General features: G+C 44.1%; 1 protein-coding gene across 2 annotated transcripts in view; it reads left to right on the top strand.

Moving 5' to 3' along the window:
* SMC5 (structural maintenance of chromosomes 5) overlaps positions 1-26,536 on the top strand; it is a 290,983-nt gene that overhangs the window by 171,024 nt on the left and 93,423 nt on the right. For both annotated transcript variants that reach the window (XM_077249064.1, XM_077249065.1), the window contains exon 18: positions 6,257-6,382. In XM_077249064.1, coding sequence (XP_077105179.1) covers positions 6,257-6,382 — 126 coding nt within the window. The remainder of the gene's footprint in view (positions 1-6,256; positions 6,383-26,536) is intronic.

The following is a 26,536-nucleotide window of genomic DNA, read 5'->3' as shown; positions in this document are numbered from 1 at the left end:
GCACTTTCGTAACCGCCTTCAGGCGTTTTGGGTTGAATAGCTTGCCATCAGTCCTGTACCTAACCTGGATTCCATCTTCACAGTTGTTAAAGGCATCATTTAACATTGCAGAGAACAGCATACTGAACAGGGATGGAGCAAGCACACAGCCTTGTTTTACGCCGTTTGTTACTGGGAAAGCCTCAGATACATCTCCATCTCCAGAACCTTCACCATCATAGAACTGCCGGACGATTGAGATGAACTTGCTCGGGCAGCCAAATTTTGCCATGATCTTCCACAGGCCGTCTCTACTGACTGTGTCGAAAGCCTTGGTCAAATCAACAAAAGTTACATAAAGGTCACGGTGTTGCTCCTGGCACTTTTCCCCGAGTTGATGTGCTGAAAAGACCATATCTACTGTTCCACGTTTAGCACGGAAACCACACTGGCTTTCGGGTAATAGTCCTTGCTTAAGGTGATGTAAAAGGCGGTTGAGCAAGAGACGAGCCAATATCTTGCCTGCCGTCCTGTACCAGTAAAGAATATATGCTTAAATATGTTCAAGAGTACTTAAATAAAATTCTCTCAAGACGTTGTCCGAATACTGATAAAGATACCCCTACAGTGAATACTCTCCACATGCACAGTATGTTGTCCCTACTGTACCCCCTTCCCCCTCGGCAAAGTATTGTGACCTCATCCCAGTATGATTCTCCAACTGTAATCCCCACACAGCCCTCCACATATTATAATGGACCCCACATAGTGCTCCATACAGTATAATGAAGCCCAAATAGTTCACCATACAGTATAATGGCCTCACAAAGCCCTCCTTAACGTATAATGGCCCCATAGTCCGCCATACAGTATAATTCCTCCATATAGTATAATGGGCTCTGTATTGCCTTGCATACAGAATAATGCCCCCACCTAGTTCTCCATAAAGTATGATGCCCCCACATAGTCCACCATACAGTATAATGCCTCCACATAGCGCTCCATACAGTATAATGGCCCCACATAGTGCTATATACAATATAATGTCCCCACATAGTGCTTCATACAGTATAGTGGCCCCCACAGAGTGCTCCATACATTATAACGTACCCCACATTTTTAATAAAAAACAAACAAAAAAAACCTCACCCTGTTCCCTCACTGCTCTGGTTTAGGAAGCGAGCACTCTGAAGCGCTGCACTGTTCTGGTGCTTTGTAGTGACGTCATTGCACCCACTGCGCTGAGACGTCAGATGCAGTGCCTGCAGCGCGGGCCAAATATACTCACTCTGCGAGCCAGATTTGGCCCACGGGCCAGAATTTGACATATGTGCTCTAGACAGATCTTTGTACAATTCCTTTATATATTTGTACAATGTAATAAGTTCACCGCTAAACCTTCATTTTTCCAAACTGAATATCTCCAAGATTGATAGCCTGTCTTGGTACTACATTCACCCATTCCCTTACCCTTGGTTGCTTTTCTCTACATTCATCTAGTTCAGCTATGTCCTTCTTATACACTGGAGCCAGAAACTGTACAAAGTATTCTAAGTGTTGGCGCACTAGTGACTTGTATAGCGGTAAAACTTATTTGCTAATATTATTATACCTACTACATATTTGGGATCGGATCTTGGAGATGGGAATACCCCTTTAAGACAAATCATACTTATATATCTATATATCTATATATATCTATATTATATATAAAATATATATCACCCGCAAGCTTTCTCTCGCTATATCCGATGCTTTAAATACAGTTTGGATAACGTGTTAGCAGAGTATCTTGGCGTGCTCGAATAATATATTTAAGGCCATGTTCACACAGTGCGTTTTTTACCGCGGAACCGCAGCGGTTTTGCCGCTGCGGTTCCGCAGCTTTTTTCCATGCAGGGTACAGTACAATGTACCCTATGGAAAACAGGAACCGCTGTGCACACGATCCTGAATTTCCAAAAAAAAGCCGCGCTGAATAGCTGCGGGAAAAAAGAAGGAGCATGTCACTTCTTTGTCCGAAACTGCAGCGGTTCTGCACCCATAGACCTCCATTGTGAGGTCAAACCCGCAGTAAAACCCGCAGATCAAAAATATATCTGCGGGTTTTATTGCGGTTTGTGGTGCAGAACCGCTGCAGCAGGAAGTGCGGGGAAGCGGCCGGAAGTGCATGGGCGGAGCGACATGGAGGCATACCGTCGCATGGGGATCGCTGTCGGCTGTTTGATTGATTTGGTATGTATGTGTGTGTGTGTCTGTGTGTGTGTGTGTGTGTCTCTGTGTGTGTGTGTGCGTGTGTGCGTGTCCCCATGCGACACTAGTGCCACCATTGTGCTAAGTCGCCGTATGGGACTACTACTCCCATCCGGTATTAGGATGGGAGAGTTGTCCCTGTGTCCGGCGACTTAGCACAGTTGTAAAGTTACACAAAACACCTACACACAATACACATACATGAGACACAGTACAGTACATACAACACATAACACAGAGTATATACTCACCAACAGCACACTTGTAGGCGAAGCCCTCGATCCCCTAGATAAAATCCCAAAATAAAAAATCAAATTCATACTCCCTGTCTGCAGAATCCATAAAACGAGTGTCCCACGCCGATCGGCTGCTCTCCGGCGATACACTGCCAGGAGCGAAGCTCCTAGCAGTGTATCGCGTACTGTTCCGGAGCTCAATGGCTCCGGCGTCTCGGTTAACGGCAGTACAGCTGCGTTGAACTTTCCCACGCAGCACTGCCGTTAAGCGAGAGTGCCGGGGTCAATGACCGCCGGTAAACTCGCTCGCGCATGCGCAGTGACACACCGACAGGAACTATGGCTCCTGTCAGTGTGTTATACGTTATATATATGTGTGATACGTGGCACTGAAATACGTGATACGTGGCACTTAAATACGTGGCACTTAAATACGTGATACGAGGCACTTAAATACGTGGCACTTAAATACGTGGCACTTAAATACGTGGCACTTAAATACGTGGCACTTAAATACGTGGCACTGAAATACGTGGCACGTGGCACTGAAATACGTGGCACTGAAATACGTGGCACTGAAATACGTGGCACTGAAATACGTGGCACTGAAATACGTGATACGTGGCACTGAAATACGTGGCACGTGGCACTGAAATACGTGGCACTGAAATACGTGGCACTGAAATACGTGGCACTGAAATACGTGATACGTGGCACTGAAATACGTGATACGTGGCACTTAAATACGTGGCACTTAAATACGTGATACGAGGCACTTAAATACGTGGCACTTAAATACGTGGCACTTAAATACGTGGCACTTAAATACGTGGCACTTAAATACGTGGCACTGAAATACGTGGCACGTGGCACTGAAATACGTGGCACTGAAATACGTGGCACTGAAATACGTGGCACTGAAATACGTGGCACTGAAATACGTGGCACTGAAATACGTGGCACTGAAATACGTGGCACTTAGGCTATGTTCACATTTGCGTTGTGCGCCGCAGCGTCGGCGCCGCAACACACAACGCAAACAAAAACGCAGCAAAACGCATGCACAACGCTGCGTTTTGCGCCGCATGCGTCCTTTTTTTTATTGATTTTGGACGCAGCAAAAATGCAACTTGCTGCGTCCTCTGCGCCCGGATGCGTGCGCTGCAGTGACGCATGTGGCGCAAAACGCAAGTGCGACGCATGTCCATTTTTAGTCCCAAAATGGAGGATGGAAGAAGAAAAGGGTTGGACAAGGAAATGACATCATTTCTTTTTTTTTTTTTCCCCCCACTGCAGTTAAAGCTTTATTTGTGTCAAACACAGACAATCTGCAGAGAAAACTGCATAAAAAACCGCATCAAAAAACGCATCAAAAACGCATCAAAAACGCACCTGCGTTTTCTGCCAAGAGCTGCGGTTTTAGTCCTCAAAAAAAAGGATTGAAATCAGGAACGTGTGAACATACCCTTAGTCCCTGCAGCTGCATGTTTTGTGTCTGTTAGGCCATGTTCAAACAGTGCGTTTTTTACCGCGGAACCGCAGCGGTTTTGCCGCTGCGGTTCCGCAGCTTTTTTCCATGCAGGGTACAGTACAATGTACCCTATGGAAAACAGGAACCGCTGTGCACACGATCCTGAATTTCCAAAAAAAAGCCGCGCTGAATAGCTGCGGGAAAAAAGGAGCATGTCACTTCTTTGTCCGAAACTGCAGCGGTTCTGCACCCATAGACCTCCATTGTGAGGTCAAACCCGCAGTAAAACCCGCAGATCAAAACTATATCTGCGGGTTTTATTGCGGTTTGTGGTGCAGAACCGCTGCAGCAGAAAGTGCGGGGAAGCGGCCGGAAGTGCGTCGGCGGAAGTGCGTGGGCGGAGCGACATGGAGGCATACCGTCGCATGGGGATCGCTGTCGGCTGTTTGATTGATTTGGTGTGTGTGTGTGTGTGTGTGTGTGTGTGTGTGTGTGTGTGTGTGTGCGTGCGTGCGTGCGTGCGTGTCCCCATGCGACGCTAGTGCCACCATTGTGCTAAGTCGCCGTATGGGACTACTACTCCCATCCGGTATTAGGATGGGAGAGTTGTCCCTGTGTCCGGCGACTTAGCACAGTTGTAAAGTTACACAAAACACCTACACACAATACATATACATGACACACAGTACAGTACATACAACACATAACACAGAGTATATACTCACCAACAGCACACTGGTAGGCGAAGCCCTCGATCCCCTAGATAAAATCCCAAAATAAAAAATCAAATTCATACTCCCTGTCCGCAGAATCCATAAACCGAGTGTCCCACGCCGATCGGCTGCTCTCCGGCGATACACTGCCAGGAGCGAAGCTCCTAGCAGTGTATCGCGTACTGTTCCGGAGCTCAATGGCTCCGGCGTCTCGGTTAACGGCAGTACAGCTGCGTTGAACTTTCCCACGCAGCACTGCCGTTAAGCGAGAGTGCCGGGGTCAATGACCGCCGGTAAACTCGCTCGCGCATGCGCAGTGACACACCGACAGGAACTATGGCTCCTGTCAGTGTGTTATACGTTATATATATGTGTGATACGTGGCACTGAAATACGTGATACGTGGCACTGAAATACGTGATACGTGGCACTTAAATACGTGATACGTGGCACTTAAATACGTGGCACTGAAATACGTGGCACTGAAATACGTGATACGTGGCACTGAAATACGTGATACGTGGCACTGAAATACGTGATACGTGGCACTGAAATACGTGGCACTGAAATACGTGGCACTGAAATACGTGGCACATGGCACTGAAATACGTGGCACTGAAATACGTGGCACTGAAATACGTGGCACTGAAATACGTGGCACTTAAATACGTGGCACGTGGCACTGAAATACGTGGCACTTAAATACGTGGCACTGAAATACGTGGCACTGAAATACGTGGCACTTAGGCTATGTTCACATTTGCGTTGTGCGCCGCAGCGTCGGCGCCGCAACACACAACGCAAACAAAAACGCAGCAAAACGCATGCACAACGCTGCGTTTTGCGCCGCATGCGTCCTTTTTTTTATTGATTTTGGACGCAGCAAAAATGCAACTTGCTGCGTTCTCTGCGCCCGGATGCGTGCGCTGCAGTGACGCATGCGGCGCAAAACGCAAGTGCGACGCATGTCCATTTTTAGTCCCAAAATGGAGGATGGAAGAAGAAAAGGGTTGGACAAGGAAATGACATCATTTCTTTTTTTTTTTCCCCCACTGCAGTTAAAGCTTTATTTGTGTCAAACACAGACAATCTGCAGAGAAAACTGCATAAAAAACGCATCAAAAAACGCACCAAAAACGCATCAAAAACGCACCTGCGTTTTCTGCCAAGAGCTGCGGTTTTAGTCCTCAAAAAAAAGGATTGAAATCAGGAACGTGTGAACATACCCTTAGACAGCTGCAACAGGTGGGCATTCCCTAACATACAGGCAGTCCTCACATGTGTTGCAGCTGGCCAACAGCCACAAAACATGCCGCCGCGGGGACTCGAACATATTCTCCGAGCACGCCAAGATACTCCGATAACACATTATCCGTGCACGTTCGCTCATCCCTAATATATTTTTTATTTTAGTTTTTAGCTTTTTTACCATGCTAAACTTTACATGTTTAAATATTGTCTAATGCCACCATACCTATACACTAAAATATTTTTGGGGCATGTTGCCAAATGTATCGTTTTAGATATTGATATTGAATGCACAATACAGCGTTAAACATGTCATCTTATCTTTGCTTTATTTTATTTATTTTATTTTTTATTAGCATGCGTTTACTGCCGCAGATGAAAAGAAACGTAATATGTTGGAAAATTGTAAGGGTCTTCTGAGAAAGGCAAGACAAATATGCAACCTTGGACAAAATGAAGACTTCCCTGAAGATTTTCATACTGTAAGTATCCATTCTCCACCAGGTTTTCTGACTTTGTGATTTCATTACAACTTGGGTTGTATTGAAAAGTTATGAAAATTTCTGTTCTACTTTTCTTTTCAAATCATCTATTTGTAAGCTCTCTGCTTGCTGTCGGTAAATGGAAATGTATGTTTACAACCCGAGTCTTAAATCCTGTCCTAAAGATGATGATGCTCACATAAGCAGTGGATTAGTAAGTAATGAGACATTTCTGCTGGCATCATGTTCTAGAGCAGAGGGAGCTGAGCAGATTGATATACAGGTCCTTCTCAAAAAATTAGCATATAGTGTTAAATTTCATTATTTACCATAATGTAATGATTACAATTAAACTTTCATATATTATAGATTCATTATCCACCAACTGAAATTTGTCAGGTCTTTTATTGTTTTAATACTGATGATTTTGGCATACAACTCCTGATAACCCAAAAAACCTGTCTCAATAAATTAGCATATTTCACCCGTCCAATCAAATAAGTGTTTTTTAATAACAAACAAAAAAACCATCAAATAATAATGTTCAGTTATGCACTCAATACTTGGTCGGGAATCCTTTGGCAGAAATGACTGCTTCAATGCGGCGTGGCATGGAGGCAATCAGCCTGTGACACTGCTGAGATGTTATGGAGGCCCAGGATGCTTCAATAGCGGCCTTAAGCTCATCCAGAGTGTTGGGTCTTGCGTCTCTCAACTTTCTCTTCACAATATCCCACAGATTCTCTATGGGGTTCAGGTCAGGAGAGTTGGCAGGCCAATTGAGCACAGTAATACCATGGTCAGTAAACCATTTACCAGTGGTTTTGGCACTGTGAGCAGGTGCCAGGTCGTGCTGAAAAATGAAATCTTCATCTCCATAAAGCTTTTCTGCCGATGGAAGCATGAAGTGCTCCAAAATCTCCTGATAGCTAGCTGCATTGACCCTGCCCTTGATGAAACACAGTGGACCAACACCAGCAGCTGACATGGCACCCCACACCATCACTGACTGTGGGTACTTGACACTGGACTTCAGGCATTTTGGCATTTCCTTCTCCCCAGTCTTCCTCCAGACTCTGGCACCTTGATTTCCGAATGACATGCAAAATTTGCTTTCATCAGAAAAAAGTACTTGGGACCACTTAGCAACAGTCCAGTGCTGCTTCTCTGTAGCCCAGGTCAGGCGCTTCTGCCGCTGTTTATGGTTCAAAAGTGGCTTTACCTGGGGAATGCGGCACCTGTAGCCCATTTGCTGCCCACGCCTGTGCACGGTGGCTCTGGATGTTTCCACACCAGACTCAGTCCACTGCTTCCTCAGGTTCCCCAAGGTCTGGAATCGGTCCTTCTCCACAATCTTCCTCAGGGTCCGGTCACCTCTTCTCGTTGTACAGCGTTTTCTGCCACATTGTTTCCTTCCAACAGACTTACCATTGAGGTGCCTTGATACAGCACTCTGGGAACAGCCTATTTGTTGAGAAATTTCTTTCTGGGTCTTAAGGTACCTTCACACGAAGCGACGCTGCAGCGATAGCGACAACGATGCCGATCGCTGCAGCGTCGCTGTTTGATCGCTGGAGAGCTGTCACACAGACCGCTCTCCAGCGACCAACGATGCCGAGGTCCCCGGGTAACCAGGGTAAACATCGGGTTGCTAAGCGCAGGGCCGCGCTTAGTAACCCGATGTTTTCCCTGGTTACCAGCGTAAAAGTAAAAAAAACAAACAGTACATGCTCACCTGCTCGTCCTCCAGCGTCTGCTTCCTGACACTGACTGAGCTCCTGCCCTAACAGCAGAGCGGTGACGTCACTGCTGTGCTTTCACTTTAGGGCCCTGCGCTTGGTAACCCGATGTTTACCCTGGTTACCAGTGTAAAACATCGCTGGTATCGTTGCTTTTGCTTTCAAACACAACGATACACAGCGATCGGACGACCAAATAAAGTTCTGGACTTTATTCAGCGACCAGCGATATCACAGCAGGATCCTGATCGCTGCTGCGTGTCAAACGAAACGATATCGCTAGCCAGGACGCTGCAACGTCACGGATCGCTAGCGATGTCGTTTCGTGTGAAGGTACCTTTACCCTCTTGCTTGAGGGTGTCAATGATGGCCTTCTTGACATCTGTCAGGTCGCTAGTCTTACCCATGATGGGGGTTTTGAGTAATGAACCAGGCAGGGGAGTTTTTAAAAGCCTCAGGTATCTTTTGCATGTGTTTAGAGTTAATTAGTTGATTCAGAAGATTAGGGTAATAGGTCGTTTAGAGAACCTTTTCTTGATATGCTAATTTATTGAGACAGGTTTTTTGGGTTATCAGGAGTTGTATGCCAAAATCATCAGTATTAACCCCTTCCCGACATTTGACGTACTATCCCGTCGAGGTGGGGTGGGCCCCCATGACCGCCGACGGGATAGTACGTTATACGCGATCGGCCGCGCTCACGGGGGGAGCGCGGCCGATCGCGGCCGGGTGTCGGCTGCATATCGCAGCTGACATCCGGCACTATGTGCCAGGAGCGGTCACGGACCGCCCCCGGCACATTAACCCCCGGCACACCGCGATCAAACATGATCGCGGTGTACCGGCGGTACAGGGAAGCATCGCGCAGGGAGGGGGCTCCCTGCGGGCTTCCCTGAGACGATCGGTACAAGGTGATGTACTCACCTCGTACCGAACGTCTTCTCCCTGCAGGCCCCGGATCCAAAATGGCCGAGGGGCTGTATCCGGGTCCTGCAGGGAGCACTTCCGGGTCGGAGCAGGCTGCAGATGAAAGCTGCAGCCTGCTCCGATGAAAGGATGATCGCGGATCTCATAGAGTGCTGTGCACACTATCAGATCTGCGATCTGTGATGTCCCCCCCTGGGACAAAGTAAAAAAGTAAAAAAAAAAATTTCCACATGTGTAAAAAAAAAAAAAAAAATTCCTAAATAAATAATAATAATAAAAAAAAAAATATTATTCCCATAAATACATTTCTTTATCTAAAAAAAACAAACAAAAACAATAAAAGTACACATATTTAGTATCGCCGCGTCCGTAACGACCCAACCTATAAAACTGGCCCACTAGTTAACCCCTTCAGTAAACACCGTAAGAAAAAAAAAAAAAAAACGAGGCAAAAAACAACGCTTTATTACCATACCGCCGAACAAAAAGTGGAATAACACGCGATCAAAAAGACGGATATAAATAACCATGTTACCGCTGAAAACGTCATCTTGTCCCGCAAAAAACGAGCCGCCATACAGCATCATCAGCAAAAAAATAAAAAAGTTATAGTCCTCAGAATAAAGCGATGCCAAAATAATTATTTTTTCTATAAAATAGTTTTTATCGTATAAAAGCGTCAAAACATAAAAAAATGATATAAATGAGGTATCGCTGTAATCGTACTGACCCGAAGAATAAAACTGCTTTATCAATTTTACCAAACGCAGAACGGTATAAACGCCTCTCCCAAAAGAATTCATGAATAGCTGGTTTTTGGTTATTCTGCCTCACAAAAATCGGAATAAAAAGTGATAAAAAATGGTCACGTGTCCGAAAATGTTACCAATAAAAACGTCAACTCGTCCCGCAAAAAAAAAAAAACCTCACATGACTCTGTGGACCAAAATGTGGAAAAATTATAGGTCTCAAAATGTGGAGACGCAAAAACTTTTTTGCTATAAAAAGCGTCTTTTAGTCTGGTTTCACACTTGCGTTTTTATCTGCATGCGTTTTTTAAAAAAAACCACGTGTGAAAAAATGCATGTAAACGCGGTAAAACGCATGCGTTTTTATAGAAAAACACAAGAAAACAAGAAAAAAACAAAAAACCCTAACCCTACCCCTACCCTGAAATACGTGGCACTGAAATACGTGGCACTGAAATATACGTTTATATACGTATATACGTATATAAGTGCCACGATATTTCAGTGGCCACGTATTTCAGTGGCCACGTATTTAAGTGCCACGTATTTAAGTGCCACGTATTTAAGTGCCACGTATTTCAGTGCCACTTATTTACGTGCCACGTATTTACGTGCCACGTATTTTTCAGTGCCTGAAATACGTGGCACTGAAATATCGTGGCACTGAAATATCGTGGCACTGAAGTATTTACGTGCCACGTATTTTTCAGTGCCTGAAATACGTGGCACTGAAATACGTGGCACTGAAATATCGTGGCACTGAAATATCGTGGCATTGAAATATCGTGGCACTGAAATACGTGGCACTGAAATACGTGGCACTTAAATACGTGGCACTTAAATACGTGGCTCTTAAATACGTGGCACTTATATACGTGGCACTTATATACGTGGCACTTATGACTGTCAGAAAATGTTCAGTAAACGGTTAGGGGTGAGGTTAGGGGTAGGGTTTCAGGTAGAATTGGGGAGTTTCCACTGTCCAGGCACATCAGGGGCTCTCCAAACGCGACATGGCGTCCAATCTCAATTCCAGCCAATTCTGCGTTGAAAAAGTAAAACAGTGCTCCTTCCCTTCCGAGCTCTCCCGTGCGTCCAAAAAGGGGTTTACCCCAACATATGGGGTATCCGCGTACTAGGGACAAATTGAACAACAACTTCTGGGGTCCAAGTTCTCTTGTTATCCTTGGGAAAATAAAAATTTGGGGGGCTAAAAATCATTTTTGTGGGAAAAAAAATATGTTTTATTTTCACGGCTCTGCGTTGTAAACTGTAGTGAAACACTTGGGGGTTCAAAGTTCTCACAACACATCTAGATAAGTTCCTTGGGAGGTCTAGTTTCCAATATGGGGTCACTTGTGGGGGGTTTGTACTATTTGGGTACATCAGGGGCTCTGCAAATGCAACGTGACGCCTGCAGACCAATCCATTTAAGTCTGCATTCCAAATGGCGCTCCTTCCCTTCCGAGCTCTGTCATGCGCCCAAACAGTGGTCCCCCCCCACAAATGGGGTATCAGCGTACTCCAGACAAATTGAACAACAACTTTTGAGGTCCAATTTATCCTGATACCCTTGTAAAAATACAAAACTGGGGGCTAAAAAATCATTTTTGTGAAAAAAAAAATAATTTTTATTTTCACGGCTCTGCGTTATAAACTGTAGTGAAACACTTGGGGGTTCAAAGCTCTCAAAACACATCTAGATAAGTTCCTTAGGGGGTCTACTTTCCAAAATGGTGTCACTTGTGGGGGGGTTTAATGTTTAGGCACATCAGGGGCTCTGCAAATGCAACGTGACGCCTGCAGACCAATCCATTTAAGTCTGCATTCCAAATGGCGCTCCTTCCCTTCCGAGCTCTGTCATGCGCCCAAACAGTGGTTCCCCCCCACATAGGGGGTATCAGCGTACTCAGGACAAATTGGACAACAACTTTTAGGGTCCAATTTATCCTGATACCCTTGTGAAAATACAAAACTGGGGGCTAAATTTCATTTTTGTGAAAAAAAAAAAAAATTATTTTCACGGCTCTGCGTTATAAACTGTAGTGAAACACTTGGTGGTTCAAAGTTCTCACAACACATCTAGATAAGTTCCTTGGGGGGTCTAGTTTCCAATATGGGGTCACTTGTGGGGGGTTTGTACTGTTTGGGTACATCAGGGGCTCTGCAAATGCAACGTGACGCCTGCAGACCAATCCATTTAAGTCTGCATTCCAAATGGCGCTCCTTCCCTTCCGAGCTCTGTCATGCGCCCAAACAGTGGTCCCCCCCCACAAATGGGGTATCAGCGTACTCCAGACAAATTGGACAACAACTTTTGAGGTCCAATTTATCCTGATACCCTTGTAAAAATACAAAACTGGGGGCTAAAAAATCATTTTTGTGAAAAAAAAAATAATTTTTATTTTCACGGCTCTGCGTTATAAACTGTAGTGAAACACTTGGGGGTTCAAAGCTCTCAAAACACATCTAGATAAGTTCCTTAGGGGGTCTACTTTCCAAAATGGTGTCACTTGTGGGGGGGTTTAATGTTTAGGCACATCAGGGGCTCTCCAAACGCAACATGGCATCCCATCTTAATTCCAGTCAATTTTGCATTGAAAAGTAAAATAGCGCTTCTTCCCTTCTGAGCTCTGCTATGCGCCCAAACAATGGTTTACACCCACATATGGGGTATCGTCGTACTCAGGACAAATTGCACAACAACTTTTGTGGTCTAATTTCTTCTCTTACCCTTGGGGAAATAAAAAAATGGGGGTTAAAAGATCATTTTTGTGAAAAAATATGATTTTTTATTTTTACGGCTCTGCATTATAAACTTCTGTGAAGCACTTGTTGGGTCAAAGTGCTCAACACACATCTAGATAAGTTCCTTAAGGGGTCTACTTTCCAAAATGGTGTCACTCGTGGGGGGTTTCAATGTTTAGGCACATTAGGGGCTCTCCAAACGCAACATGGCGTCCCATCTCAATTCCAGTCAATTTTGCATTGAAAAGTCAAATGGCGCTCCTTCCCTTCCGAGCTCTGCCCTGCGCCCAAACAATGGTTTACACCCACATATGGGGTATCAGCGTACTCAGGACAAATTGCACAACAATTTTTGGGGTCCAATTTCTTCTCTTACCCTTGGGAAAATAAAAAATTGGGGGTGAAAAGATCATTTTTGTGAAAAAATATGATTTTTTATTTTTACGGCTCTGCATTATAAACTTCTGTGAAGCACTTGGTGGGTCAAAGTGCTCACCACACATCTAGATAAGTTCCTTAGGGGGTCTACTTTCCAAAATGGTGTCACTTGTTAGGGGTTTCAATGTTTAGGCACATCAAGGGCTCTCTAAATGCAACATGGCGTCCCATCTCAATTCCAGTCAATTTTGCATTGAAAAGTCAAATGGCGCTCCTTCCCTTCCGAGCTCTGCCCTGCGCCCAAACAATGGTTTACACCCACATATGGGGTATCAGCGTACTCAGGACAAATTGCACAACAATTTTTGGGGTCCAATTTCTTCTCTCACCCTTGGGAAAATTAAAAAATTGGGGGTGAAAAGATCATTTTTGTGAAAAAATATGATTTTTTATTTTTACGGCTCTGCATTATAAACTTCTGTAAAGCACTTGTTGGGTCAAAGTGCTCACCACACATCTAGATAAGTTCCTTAGGGGGTCTACTTTCCAAAATGGTGTCACTTGTTAGGGGTTTCAATGTTTAGGCACATCAGGGGCTCTCCAAATGCAACATGGCGTCCCATCTCAATTCCAGTCAATTTTGCATTGAAAAGTCAAATGGCGCTCCTTTGCTTCCAAGCTCTGCCATGCGCCCAAACTGTGGTTTACCCCCACATATGGGGTATCAGCGTACTCAGGACAAATTGTACAACAACTTTTGGGGTCTATTTTCTCCTGTTACCCTTGGTAAAATAAAACAAATTGGAGCTGAAATAAATTTTGTGTGAAAAAAAGTTAAATGTTCATTTTTATTTAAACATTCCAAAAATTCCTGTGAAACACCTGAAGGGTTAATAAACTTCTTGAAAGTGGTTTTGAGTACCTTGAGGGGTGCAGTTTTTAGAATGGTGTCACACTTGGGTATTTTCTATCATATAGACCCCTCAAAATGACTTCAAATGAGATGTGGTCCCTAAAAAAAAATGGTGTTGTAAAAATGAGAAATTGCTGGTCAACTTTTAACCCTTATAACTCCCTAACAAAAAAAAATTTTGGTTCCAAAATTGTGCTGATGTAAAGTAGACATGTGGGAAATGTTATTTATTAAGTATTTTGTGTGACATATGTCTGTGATTTAAGGGCATAAAAATTCAAAGTTGGAAAATTGCGAAATTTTCAAAATTTTCGCCAAATATTCGTTTTTTTCACAAATAAACGCAAGCTATATCGAAGAAATTTTACCACTAACATGAAGTACAATATGTCACGAGAAAACAATGTCAGAATCGCCAAGATCCGTTGAAGCGTTCCAGAGTTATAACCTCATAAAGGGACAGTGGTCAGAATTGTAAAAATTGGCCCGGTCATTAACGTGCAAACCACCCTTGGGGGTGAAGGGGTTAAAACAATAAAAGACCTGACAAATTTCAGTTGGTGGATAATGAATCTATAATATATGAAAGTTTAATTGTAATCATTACATTATGGTAAATAATGAAATTTAACACTATATGCTAATTTTTTTGAGAAGGACCTGTATACCATAATTTTGTGAGAAAAGATTCAGCATAACGTGTTTTATCCCCTACATGACCTATCACATATAGGTCATAAGTTGTGTATCCCCCTTTGATGCTGGCTCCAATTCTGAGCCCGCATCTTTTCCAGCACATAGCGCCTGATTTGATCAGCTTTCATGAGTCCCTAACAAGCACGGGTAAAATCCAGATCCACCAGCGGCTGTTAGACAGCGGCATTTAACATGTTATCTCTGAAAGGGGCATTTAACTCGCACTTACGGCAAGCGCTTTACAAACTCCGCCCATCAGCGCCCTTGTCACATGATCGCGGGGCGCTGATGGGTTGGCTTGACACCCCCATGCTTGTCATTGCTGCTCTGCTATGAATAGGTCATAGAAGATAATGATTTCTGCTACACATAGCAAGGCTGAAGCCTTGAGATGCGCAGCACAAGGGATCAGAAGATCGTAGCGTTAAGCTCCTAAGGAGACTACTGAAGCAAGTAGAAAAAAAGGTTTTTAAAGTATTTAAAAAAAATGTAAATATAAAAGTTGAAATCACCCCCCGTTTGCCCCATTAAAAATAAAACAAAAAAAAAATTACACACATTTGGTACTGCTGCGTGAAACAGCTGATATATAAAAAATGTAATCAGCGTAACAAGAAAAAAATCAAAACACTAGAATTACTTTTTCTTGTTCCTCGCAATATTGCAATAAAATGAAATAACTGGTGATCAAAACATCATATCTAACCCAAAATGGTATCGCTAAAATCGTCAGCTCGGCACGCAAAAATGAGCCCTCATCAACCCAAGATCACGAATGACCTGGATAATCATAATGGCACGTCAATTTTAGCATTTAGTGAACATGGTAAAAATAAAAAATTGTATTTTTTTTTTGCAATTTCACCGCACTTGGAATTTATTTCCCTTTTTCCAGTACGCTATATGATAAAATCAATGGTGTCGTTCAAAAGTACAACTCGTCCTGCAAAAAAAAAAAGGCCTCACAAGGCCAAATTGACGGAAAAATAAAAAAGTTATGACTCTGAAAAGCAGGGGAGCAAGAAAATGAGAACGGAAAATCTCAAGGTGGTGAATGAGTTAATAATTTAATTGTCTGCTCTTTCTGGGATTTTGGATGCAGGGTGCTGTCCTATCAGTGACTGACAGCTACCTCTATATGCTCACTTATACTAAGAAAGCTGTCAGTCACTATAGGACCGCCCACTGCACCCAAAAGAGTAGAGGATTAAATGATTAAAACACAGGTTATGCTAAATCTTTTCTCACAGAATTATGGTATATATGAATTTGCTCAGCCTCCCTGCTCAAGAACATGATGCCAGCAGAATAGACTGCATTTTCATGATGACAGGTTCCCTTTAATGAATGCTGTAGGGAAAAAATAAAAGCAATTAAAGCAGCTGGTGGATCGTACACACCTGCCAACAAGTGTACACAATAGTGACTAGACAACAAATGAATAATAAAGCACCATGCTAAAATGCTGTTCAAGCAACACACCGATAGTGCATGCAGACATAAAGAACAAAAAGAAAGTATTAATGAGAATATAGGTCAAATAAAAGTACACTGGCCGTAAGCATACTACAGTGTTGTCACTGATAAGAGCTATGATAAAATACAACAGAGGCAGTAGTGGGCTGAAAATGATCAACATGAATAACAAATAAGAGCTACTTCAATGCAGAACCACAACCAGAAGTCTGGGGCACAGAAGTCCAGAAAGTAAGATGTAAATATATCTATATATATAAGAGGCATCGTGATTACTCGCTAATCCCACCCCCTGCACAGTAGCTCCACCCCCACACATCACCACACACAATCCCGCCCCCACCACATTACCACACACAGTCCCGCCCCCCCACCACATTACCACACACAATCCTGCCCCCACCACATTACCACACACAATCCCGACCCCCACCACATTACCACACACAATCCCGCCCCCCCACCACATTACCACACACAATACCGCCCCCCACCACATTACCACACACAATACCGCCCCCCACCACATTACCACACACAATCCCGCCCCCCACCAAATTTCCACACAATCCCGCCCCCCACCACAATACCACACATAATCTCACCCCCCACCACATAACCACACACAATCCCGCCCCCACCACATTACCACACACAATCCCCCCACCACATTACCACACATAATCCCGCCCCCCACATTACCACACACAATCCCGCCCCCCCACCACATTACCACACACAATCCCGCCCCCCACCACATTACCACACATATGCCCCCCCACCACATTACCACACACAATCCCGCCCCTTCACTACATTACCACACATAATCCCGCCCCCCCACCACATTACCACACATAATCCCGCCCCCCCACCACATTACCACACATAATCCCCCCCCCCACATTACCATACGAGGCTCTGTCCCCACACATTACCACACGAGGCTCCGTCCCCACATATTACCACACGAGGCTCTGTCCCCACACATTACTATACGAGGCTCCGTCCCTCCACATTACCACACGAGGCTCCGTCCCTCCACATTACCACACGAGGCTCCGTCCCTCCACATTACCACACGAGGCTCCGTCCCCACACATTACCACACGAGGCTCCGTCCCCACACATTACCACACGAGGCTCCGTCCCCACACATTACCACACGAGGCTCCGTCCCCACACATTACCACACGAGGCTCCGTCCCCACACATTACCACACGAGGCTCCGTCCCCACACATTACCACACGAGGCTCCGTCCCCACACATTACCACACGAGGCTCCGTCTCCACACATTACCACACGAGGCTCCGTCCCCACACATTACCACACGAGGCTCCGTCCCCACACATTACCACACGAGGCTCCGTCCCCACACATTACCACACGAGGCTGCGTCCCCACACATTACCACACGAGGCTCCGTCCCCACACATTACCACACGAGGCTCCGTCCCCACACATTACCACAAGAGGCTCCGTCCCCACACATTACCACACGAGGCTCCGTCCCCACACATTACCACACGAGGCTCGGTCCTCACACATTACCACACGAGGCTCCGTCCTCACACATTACCACACGAGGCTGCGTCCCCACACATTACCACACAAGGCTCTGTCCCCACACATTACCACACAAGGCTGCGTCCCCACACATTACCACACAAGGCTCTGTCCCCACACATTACCACTCAAATCCAGTTTGCTTTTGATTTCACACTGTGAATAAAATGTATTAGTATTATTCTGATTTTTAAGTATTATTATTGTTATTAACTTAATTTTAAGTTAATTTACCACCTGTGTAAGCGCTATTGAATGTTGTCATTATTTACTTTAGTTTAATCACTAGCACCGTTAATTAGATAGCAATGAGCATGCTGAGCATTAGCTGGCTGGAAACAACTAGTGGATAATTAAAATAATAGAATAGCAAATATATGGCATGGATGCAAAAAATGGTGAGATAAAATGAGCCACCCCTCAATCTGAAGAAAATGTCAAGAGGATAAAAGCAACAGCAGCGAATAAATAACGATACCCTTAGTAATATAGAAATGTGCAATATATGAATAATGATATCAAGAAGCTGGCAATGTTCCCGGTATGGATGATGAAGGCAGGACTGAGAGGTGACTTAAAATGCCCCAGGTGCGGTGAGGAGGATGCAGATTTGCTACATATGATGTGGCCGTGTGCTCGCCTCCAACCCTTTTGGGTGAAGGTGCTTAATTTGATCCAGGAAGTAACGGGTAAATGTGATGCGTAACCTGCTGACTTGCCTTCTGGGTTGTATGGATGATATTGCTACGGATGAATGTGGAAGGTTGATTATTGCAAGATTGTTGTATGCTGCGAGGAAGCTTATCGCGATGCATTGGTTGGATGAAAAATCGCCAGGGAAAAAGGAGTTTATCAACTAAATAAATTTTATTGTCCTTATGGAAAGGAATACCTACATCAAGAGAGGTCAGAATTCAAAATTTTAAAATGTGTGGGGCAGATGGATAGAAAAGCCAGGCGTGGCGTCTGCTGAGTTATTGCAGAGTAGAATGGGGGTAGTTTAGTTGCTTCTGGGGGGACTTCTACATGTACAGGTGTGCTTTTGTAAATCTTGGTATCATCTTTCAAGAGGTGATGTTGTCAGATGGTTTTATTGGATAATGGGCAGGGGATTGGGGGAAGGAAAGGGAGGGGGGGTTGGTTAGTGGGTAAGGGTGTTGTTTCGTAAAATGTATTAATAGGTCCTCTATTCATTGATCAGACTGTGTTACTGGCATGTCATATGCTTTAATTAAATCTATGTGATTTTTAAAAAAAAAGAGCTGGCAATGTAAACCCGAATCACCGCTGCTGATGAGCGTCCAAAGGAATCAAGGAGGGACGTGTGTAAGATCTTAATGCCATGAGGAGGTAAAACTTGATGCTGGAAAATGTTGCAAGTTGCCCCTTTCTTGGTGCTTCTTCAAAAAAGCTTGAACAGCACATCTTGAAACCACAGTCTGCTTTGAAAATTTTGCTTTGGAGACTTTGCTGATGCAGTGTAACTATCTCGTGCCTTGTGAATGGGTTCAGTTTCGCTATGGTGGACCTCACCTTTGTATACCAAAATGTCTAACCCCTTTGTGACCGAGCCAAGTTTTCTTTAAATCTGTCCAGTGTCCATTGATGTGGTAATAACTCTGGAACGCTCCAATATCCAATTGATTTGGAGACTGTTTTTTTGTGACACAGGGTACTTTATGATAAAGGTATGATAAAGGTAAATTTAGGTCAATATGTTTTGCTCTTATTTATAAAAATATCAGACATTTTACAAAAATCTCAAAAAGTAGCAATTTTTATACTTCATACCACACAAAAATAATAATAATTAATTTCCCTCATGTCTGCTTTACAGCAGCACCATTTTGATATGTTTTATTTTGTTAGCATTTTCAAAGGTTTAATAATGTAGCAGTATTTTTTTATTTTCTCAAGGAAATTTGCAAAACTTATTTTTTTAGGGACCTATTTAGGTTTGAGGGGTCCTATGTATTGGAAGATCCCCAAAGGTGATACCATTTTAAAAATGGCACTCCTCAACGTATTCAAAATTGCTTCCAAGTAGTTTATTAACCCTTTAGGTGTTTTTCAGGAAATATTGCAAAGTGGCATGACGGGAATGAAAAAAAATATTTTTACCATTTAAATGTTCTAAATAGGTCCCTCTAGCCGGCAGACTTTAAGGCTGTTATTTGCCCATGAATTGCCATGGCAAACATCAGGACCACACGATCAAGATCTCAGGGTGTCGATGGGGTTAAAGAGGGAGCCCCCACACACTCTGTTAACCATCTAGATGCTGTGGTCATTGACAGCAGCATTGAAGGGGTTAAATGGCTGTAGTCAGTGCCAACACTGATCATGGCTGATGATAGTTGTGAGCTATAGTGCACAACTGAAAGCTACAGGATTGTCACCTGTATGGGGATGCTAGTCTCTTATCACTCAGGTCAGTAAAAAGACTTGTATTGGTGGTCACTAAGGGGTTAAACCACAAGTCATATGTAATAAGTACACTAGTAAACAGTAGTCTATAAATATGCCTTATCCAAGTGTATCGTACCTGATTATGCATTGGCAAACTTGACTATGAACCAAATTATGATAAGAAACAAGGATATTTTTTATTTCATGTATTCATATTACCTGGTGTCTAATGAGGGTTCATAACCTCACCTTTGTAGCAGAGTTTAGCTGTTCCTCACTCAGTTTTAAGCCTCCTATACAGCTTTTTCTGTTTCAGTTAACTCCTTCACGATATCCGGCGCACATGTGTGGGTCAAGTCGGAAGTGGGTGCATTATAGCTGGGATTGTTACAGCCAGAACCTGCCTCTAACAATTGTGGGTGTCACGAAGATCCTCTGGCGATTGTTAACCTCTTATGTCCCAGTGTCAGAATGTGGGCATGTCACTGCATCAGACCATCAGTACGCCCGTGATGTGATCATGAGTCGCCAATTGGTTTCTATGACAGCATGCATTTCATTAAAGAGCTTCGTAGAAACCCAGCCTGTGGCTACGCATGTGATTTTCACTATATTCAGCAATACTGTGGTATTGCTGTATAAAGCACAAGTGATCAGACGATTGCAGCTTTAAGTCTCTTAACCCCTTAATCCCATATGACGTACTATCCCGTTGAGGTGACCTGGGACTTAATTCCCAGTGACGGGATAGTACGTCATATGCGATCGGCTGCGTGTCAGCTGACTATCACAGCTGACATCCGGCACTATGTGCCATGAGCGGACACGGACCGCTCCTGGCACATTAACCTCCGGCACACTGCGATCATCTCCTACTTCCTCCCTGCAGCCGGATCCAATATGGCCACGGGGATGCTTCCGGGTCCTGCAGGGAGGTGGCTTGCAATCGCCTGCTCAGAGCAAGCGCTTGCAAGCGTCCCTGCAGTGCCTGTCAGATCGCTGATCTGACACAGTGCTCTGCAAAGTCTCAGATCAGCGATCTGACCCTATAACATGATGCCCCCCCTGGGGCAATGTTATGAAGTAAAAAAAAAAAATATTCGCACGTTAAAAAAAAAATAATTCCTATATAAAGAAAAAATATATATATTGTTCCCATAAATACATTTCTTTATCTTAAAAAAACAAACAAACAAAACAATAAAAGTACACATTTAGTAAAGCTGTCTCACTAGTTAACCCCTTCAGTGATCACCGTAAAAAAAGGCAAAAAATGCTTTATCAAACGCCGGACAAAAAGTGGAATAACACGTGATCAAAAAAAGGATATACATAACCATGGTACCGCTGAAAACGTCATCTTGTCCCGCAAAAAACGACCCGCCATACAGCATCATCAGCGAAAAATAAAAAAGTTTGTTGTTTTTCTATAAAATAGTTTTTATCGTATAAAAGCGCCAAAACATACAAAAATGATATAAATGAGGTATCGATGTAATCGTACTGACCCGAAGAATAAAACTGCTTTATCAATTCTACCAAACGTGGAACGGTATAAACGCACCCCCCAAAAAGAAATTCATGAATAGCTGGTTTTTAGTCATTCTGCCTCACAAAAATCGGAATAAAAAGCAATCAAAAAATGGTACCAATAAAAACGTCAACTTGTCCCGCAAAAAACAAGACCTCACATGAATCTGTGGACCAAAATATTGAAAAATTATAGCTCTCAAAATGTGCAGACTCAAAAAATATTTTTTGCAATAAAAATCGTCTTTTAGTGTGTGACGGCTGCCAATCACAAAAATCCGCTAAGAAACCCTATAAAAGTAAATCAAGCCCTCCTTCATAACCCCCTTAGTTAGGGAAAAATAATAAAATAAAAAAAATGTATTTATTTCCATTTTCCCATTAGGGTTAGGGATAGGGTTGGGGCTAGAGTTAGGGTTGGGGCTAGGGTTAGGCTTGGGGCTAGGGTTACAGTTAGGGTTGGGGCTAGGGTTGGGGTTTGGATTACATTTACGGTTGAGATTAGGGTTAGGGGTGTGGTTAGGGTTATGGTTGGGATTAGGGTTAGGGGTGTGTTGGAGTTAGGGGTGTGGTTAGGGTTGGGATTAGGGTTAGGGGTCTGTTGGGGTTAGGGGTGTGTTGGGGTTAGTGGTGTGGTTAGGGTTAGGGGCATGTTCGGGTTAAGGGTATGGTTAGGGTTTTGGGTAGAGTTGGAATTGGGGTTAGGGGTGTTTTTGGGTTAGGGTTTCAGTTAGAATTGGGGGCTTCCACTGTTTAGGCACATCAAGGGCTCTCCAAACGCGACATGGCGTCCGATCTCAATTCTAACCAATTCTGCGTTGAAAAAGTTAAACAGTGCTCCTTCCCTTCCGAGCTCTCCCTTGCGCCCAAACAGGGGTTTACCCTAACATATGGGGTATCAACGTACTCAGGACAAATTGGACAACATCTTTTGGGGTCCAATTTCTCTTGTTACCCTTGGGAACATAAAAATTTAGGGGGGGGCTAAAAAACCATTTTTGTGTGAAAAAATGATTTTTGATTTTCACGGCTCTGCGTTATAAAATGTAGTGAAACACTTGGGGGTTCAAAGTTCTCATAACACAAAGTTCCTTGGAGGGGTCTAGTTTCTAATATGGGGTCACTTGTGGGTGGTTTCTACTGTTTAGGTACATCAGGGGCTCTGCAAATGCAATGTGACGCCTGCAGACCAATCCATCTAAGTCTGCATTCCAAATCGTGCTCCTTCCCTTCTGAGATCTGCCATGCGCCCAAACGGTGGTTCCCCCCCCCACATATGGGGTATCAGCCTACTCAGGACAAATTGGACAACAACTTTTTTTTAAAAAAATGTTTATTAAATAACAATGCACACATTAATACATAACCAATATAACGTATACAGGCTTCACATAAAATAGGAAGACAGCAAGTCTACCCAGTAAAATATTTGCACAAATCTCAATTCCTCAAGTCCACAACATTTGGGAAATAATTAAGTGACTGATTATACAAAATTATATGTTTTTTGGTTATAAAAAACACAAAATGATACCATACAACCAACACATCTATCTTAAAACTACTACCCTGCTGCCAAGACCGACTTCCCATAGTGTTAATAACTTTATCATAGTGTAAAGTGTGAGTCAATACAATCTTTAATAACAGACCACTATCTACGTGCTGATATGGTAAGATATGAGGAATTCCACGTGTCCCAAATCTTATTAAATTTCCCCAAGCATCCCCTTTTTTGATACAGTGTCCGCTCATAGGGTATAATTGAATTTACCAGCTCAATCCAAGCTCTAAGGGATGGACACAAACTACTCATCCAACGTAAGGCTAACATTTTCCTCGCCAGGAAAAGTGTCTCCCATAAGAAAATCTTAACATGGTGTCCCCATATCTCTTCCTCCAGTACACCAAACAAGCATACTAATGGATCAAGGGGAACGGGAGTATGTACAAGGGAGGTCAACAACGATGTTACCTCATTCTAAAAGGATAGAATAACTGGACATTCCCACACCATGTGTGTAAAGTCTGCGTCCATCACATGGCATCTTAAACATTCTGAAGATTGATATCGTCCCATTTTGAATAACCGTAATGGGGTTAGGTATGATTGGTGTATTATGTATAATTGGATCATTTTGTTATTTTACAAAGGAGATACCTTGGTTGGAGATTCAAGAATCTCCTTCCAGTCATCATCCTGAATATTAGGGATAAGGAGACTCCATTTTCCCCTAACTGTCAATAAAGCAAAATCAATACCCACTGACAACATGTGTGAGTACAAAGTAGAGATAAGACCCTGAGGACCCTGTGATGTAAAGATCCCAATCAAGGAGAAGGTCGAAATTATTTGAGATGTACTAGTATTACGTAAATGTGATTAAATTGCTGATCTGAGCTGTAAGTAACGAAAAAATTGGGACCTTGGGATTTGGTATTTAATTTGTATTTGTTCAAAAGACATTAAAGGGCCACTTGTGTGTGAAACAACACCGTGAGCACAGCTACGAAGTGGTGCTATAGTTAGGCTCCCACGCCATATACTTAATCAACATAAAACTTCGCACTCAACTTAGGATACTTGGAACAGAAGAATTTATTTTGCAGTATACTCAAAACGTTTCGGTTCAACATGAACACCGCTAGTCTCTAGCGGTGGACTCCGCGTCTGGCGGCATGCACGCCTACACCTCGCTCTCCTAAAGCACTTCTCTCTGCATACCTCGGCTGTGGTCCCCCAGCATAGAATTTGTGTGGCCCACTGACTTCCGGCCCCATTCATCACATGTATTCCGTATACGTAACTGAAGAAGGTTCATGTTGAACCGAAACGTTTTGAGTATACTGCAAAATAAATTCTTCTGTTCCAAGCATTAAAGGGCCACTGTCACCCCCCTCCAGCCGTTATAAACTAAAAGAGCCACCTTGTGCAGCAGTAATGCTGCAGTCTAAAGGCCCCGTCACACTTAGCGACGCTGCAGCGATACAGACAACGATGCCGATCGTTGCAGCGTCGCTGTGTGGTCGCTGGGGAGCTGTCACACAGACCGCTCTCCAGCGACCAACGATGCCAAGGTCCCCGGGTAACCAGGGTAAACATCGGGTTGCTAAGCGCAGGGCCGTGCTTAGTAACCCAATGTTTACCCTGGTTACCAGTGTAAAATGTAAAATAACAAACAGTACATACTCACCTTCGCGTCCCCCGGCGTCCGCTTCCTGCACTGACTGAGCGCCGGCCCTAACAGCAGAGCGGTGACGTCACCGCTGTGCTGTGGTTTCACTTTACGGCCGGCATTCAGTCAGTGCAGGAAGCAGACGGCAAGGGATCTGACGGACACCGGAATGGGAGTATGTAGTGTTTGGGTTTTTTTAAATTTACGATGGTAACCAGGGTAAACATCGGGGTACTAAGCGCGGCCCTGCGCTTAGTAACCCGATGTTTACCCTGGTTACCAGTGAAGACATCGCTGAATCCGTGTCACACACACCGATTCAGCGATGTCAGCGGGACCTCAACGATCAAAAAAAGGTCCAGGCCATTCCGACACGACCAGCGATCTCACAGCAGGGGCCTGGTCGCTGGTACGTGTCAAACATAGCGAGATCGCTACTGAGGTCGCTGTTGCGTCACAAAACGTGTGACTCAGCAGCGATCTCGCTAAGTGTGACGGGGCCTTAACAAGGTGGCTCTTTTAGTTTTTGATGCAGTTATTCCCTCAATAAAGCGTTTTAAAATTACCTGTCCTTAGACCTGGAGGTGGTCCGAAGCTTCCTCGGTGAATCTCCCAATGGCCGTCACTCTTCTCTTCTGGGGATGTGGTCGCCGCCCCCTGCGCGCTGTTTCTTCTTAAATCCGGCGCCTGCGCTGTGCGTGCCTGCCTGGGGCATGCGCAGTCTTCATTGTCCGTCATAGGTCAGATGCAGGGTGCCTGACTGCGCCTGTGCGGGCAGTGTCGCCACCCTGTTGCTGAATCCCCGCCCCGCACTGTGTTATTCATTATGCACAGTGCGGGGCTGGGGTTCCTGGGCATGCGCACTGCGCTGTTCAGACGCTCCCCCGGTCCCCCGCCTTCCAACGTTGCCATAATATACAGGTTTCCTTGCCAGCGTTTGGAATGAAGCAGCCGCAAATAACAACGCTGGAAGGCGGGGGAGCTGGGGGAGCGTCTGAGGGGGCGGCGCGCAGGGGGCGGCGACCACATCCACAGAAGAGAAGAGTGACGGCCGTTGGGAGATTCACCGAGGAAGCTTCGGACCGCCTCCAGGTCTAAGGACAGGTTATTTTGTACAAATTTTAAAACGCTTTATTGAGGGAATAACTGAATCAAAAACTAAAAGAGCCACCTTGTTAGATTGCAGCATTACTGCTGCACAAGGTGGCTCGTTTAGTTTATAACGGCTGGAGGGGGTGACAGTGGCCCTTAAAGACATTGTAGTCATATAAATCTCTGAGTGAGGAAACATTATGTGAGATCCAGAGTTGAGTGGAGGGGTGGTTTAGTAACACCGGGAAGTAACTGTTATTCCATAGTGGCATTTCAGCTATAATATCCTCAAAATGGATCACTTTTTTAATTTGTCTCCAGACTGATCGTGCCAGTCGAAGTAAGGGCAATAATCTAGTGGTATTGGGCTTATCTGCTTCCAAAAACTCCAACAGACAATCGTTCTTTGCAGCATGGGCCAAATGGTTCTTCGAGTTTGGAAGGTAATTATCAGGCATCCACCTTCTCAAAGCTGATTTGTCCGGCCAAATACGGTAATATAAAAAGAAATCCGGTATTGCCGCTCCTCCCATTAGTTTAGACCTATGTAAAGTAGGTAACTTGAGTTTAGGTCTGGCCTCCCCCCATATAAAAGACGAGATTAATGAGTTTAAATTGGAAAAGAAAGATTTAGGAATCAATACTGCACTATGCTGAAGGGAGTAACTAAGCTTCGGGAGCAAAATCATTTTAATCAGATTTATGCGTCCGGATACGGACAACGGTAATTTACTCCAAATGGTGAATTTAAG

The sequence above is a fragment of the Ranitomeya variabilis genome, chromosome 1, assembly GCF_051348905.1.
Source record: "Ranitomeya variabilis isolate aRanVar5 chromosome 1, aRanVar5.hap1, whole genome shotgun sequence".
NCBI lineage: Eukaryota > Metazoa > Chordata > Amphibia > Anura > Dendrobatidae > Ranitomeya > Ranitomeya variabilis.
Note: the sequence above shows the minus strand (reverse complement) of the source record. Positions and strands in the feature narration are given on the sequence as shown.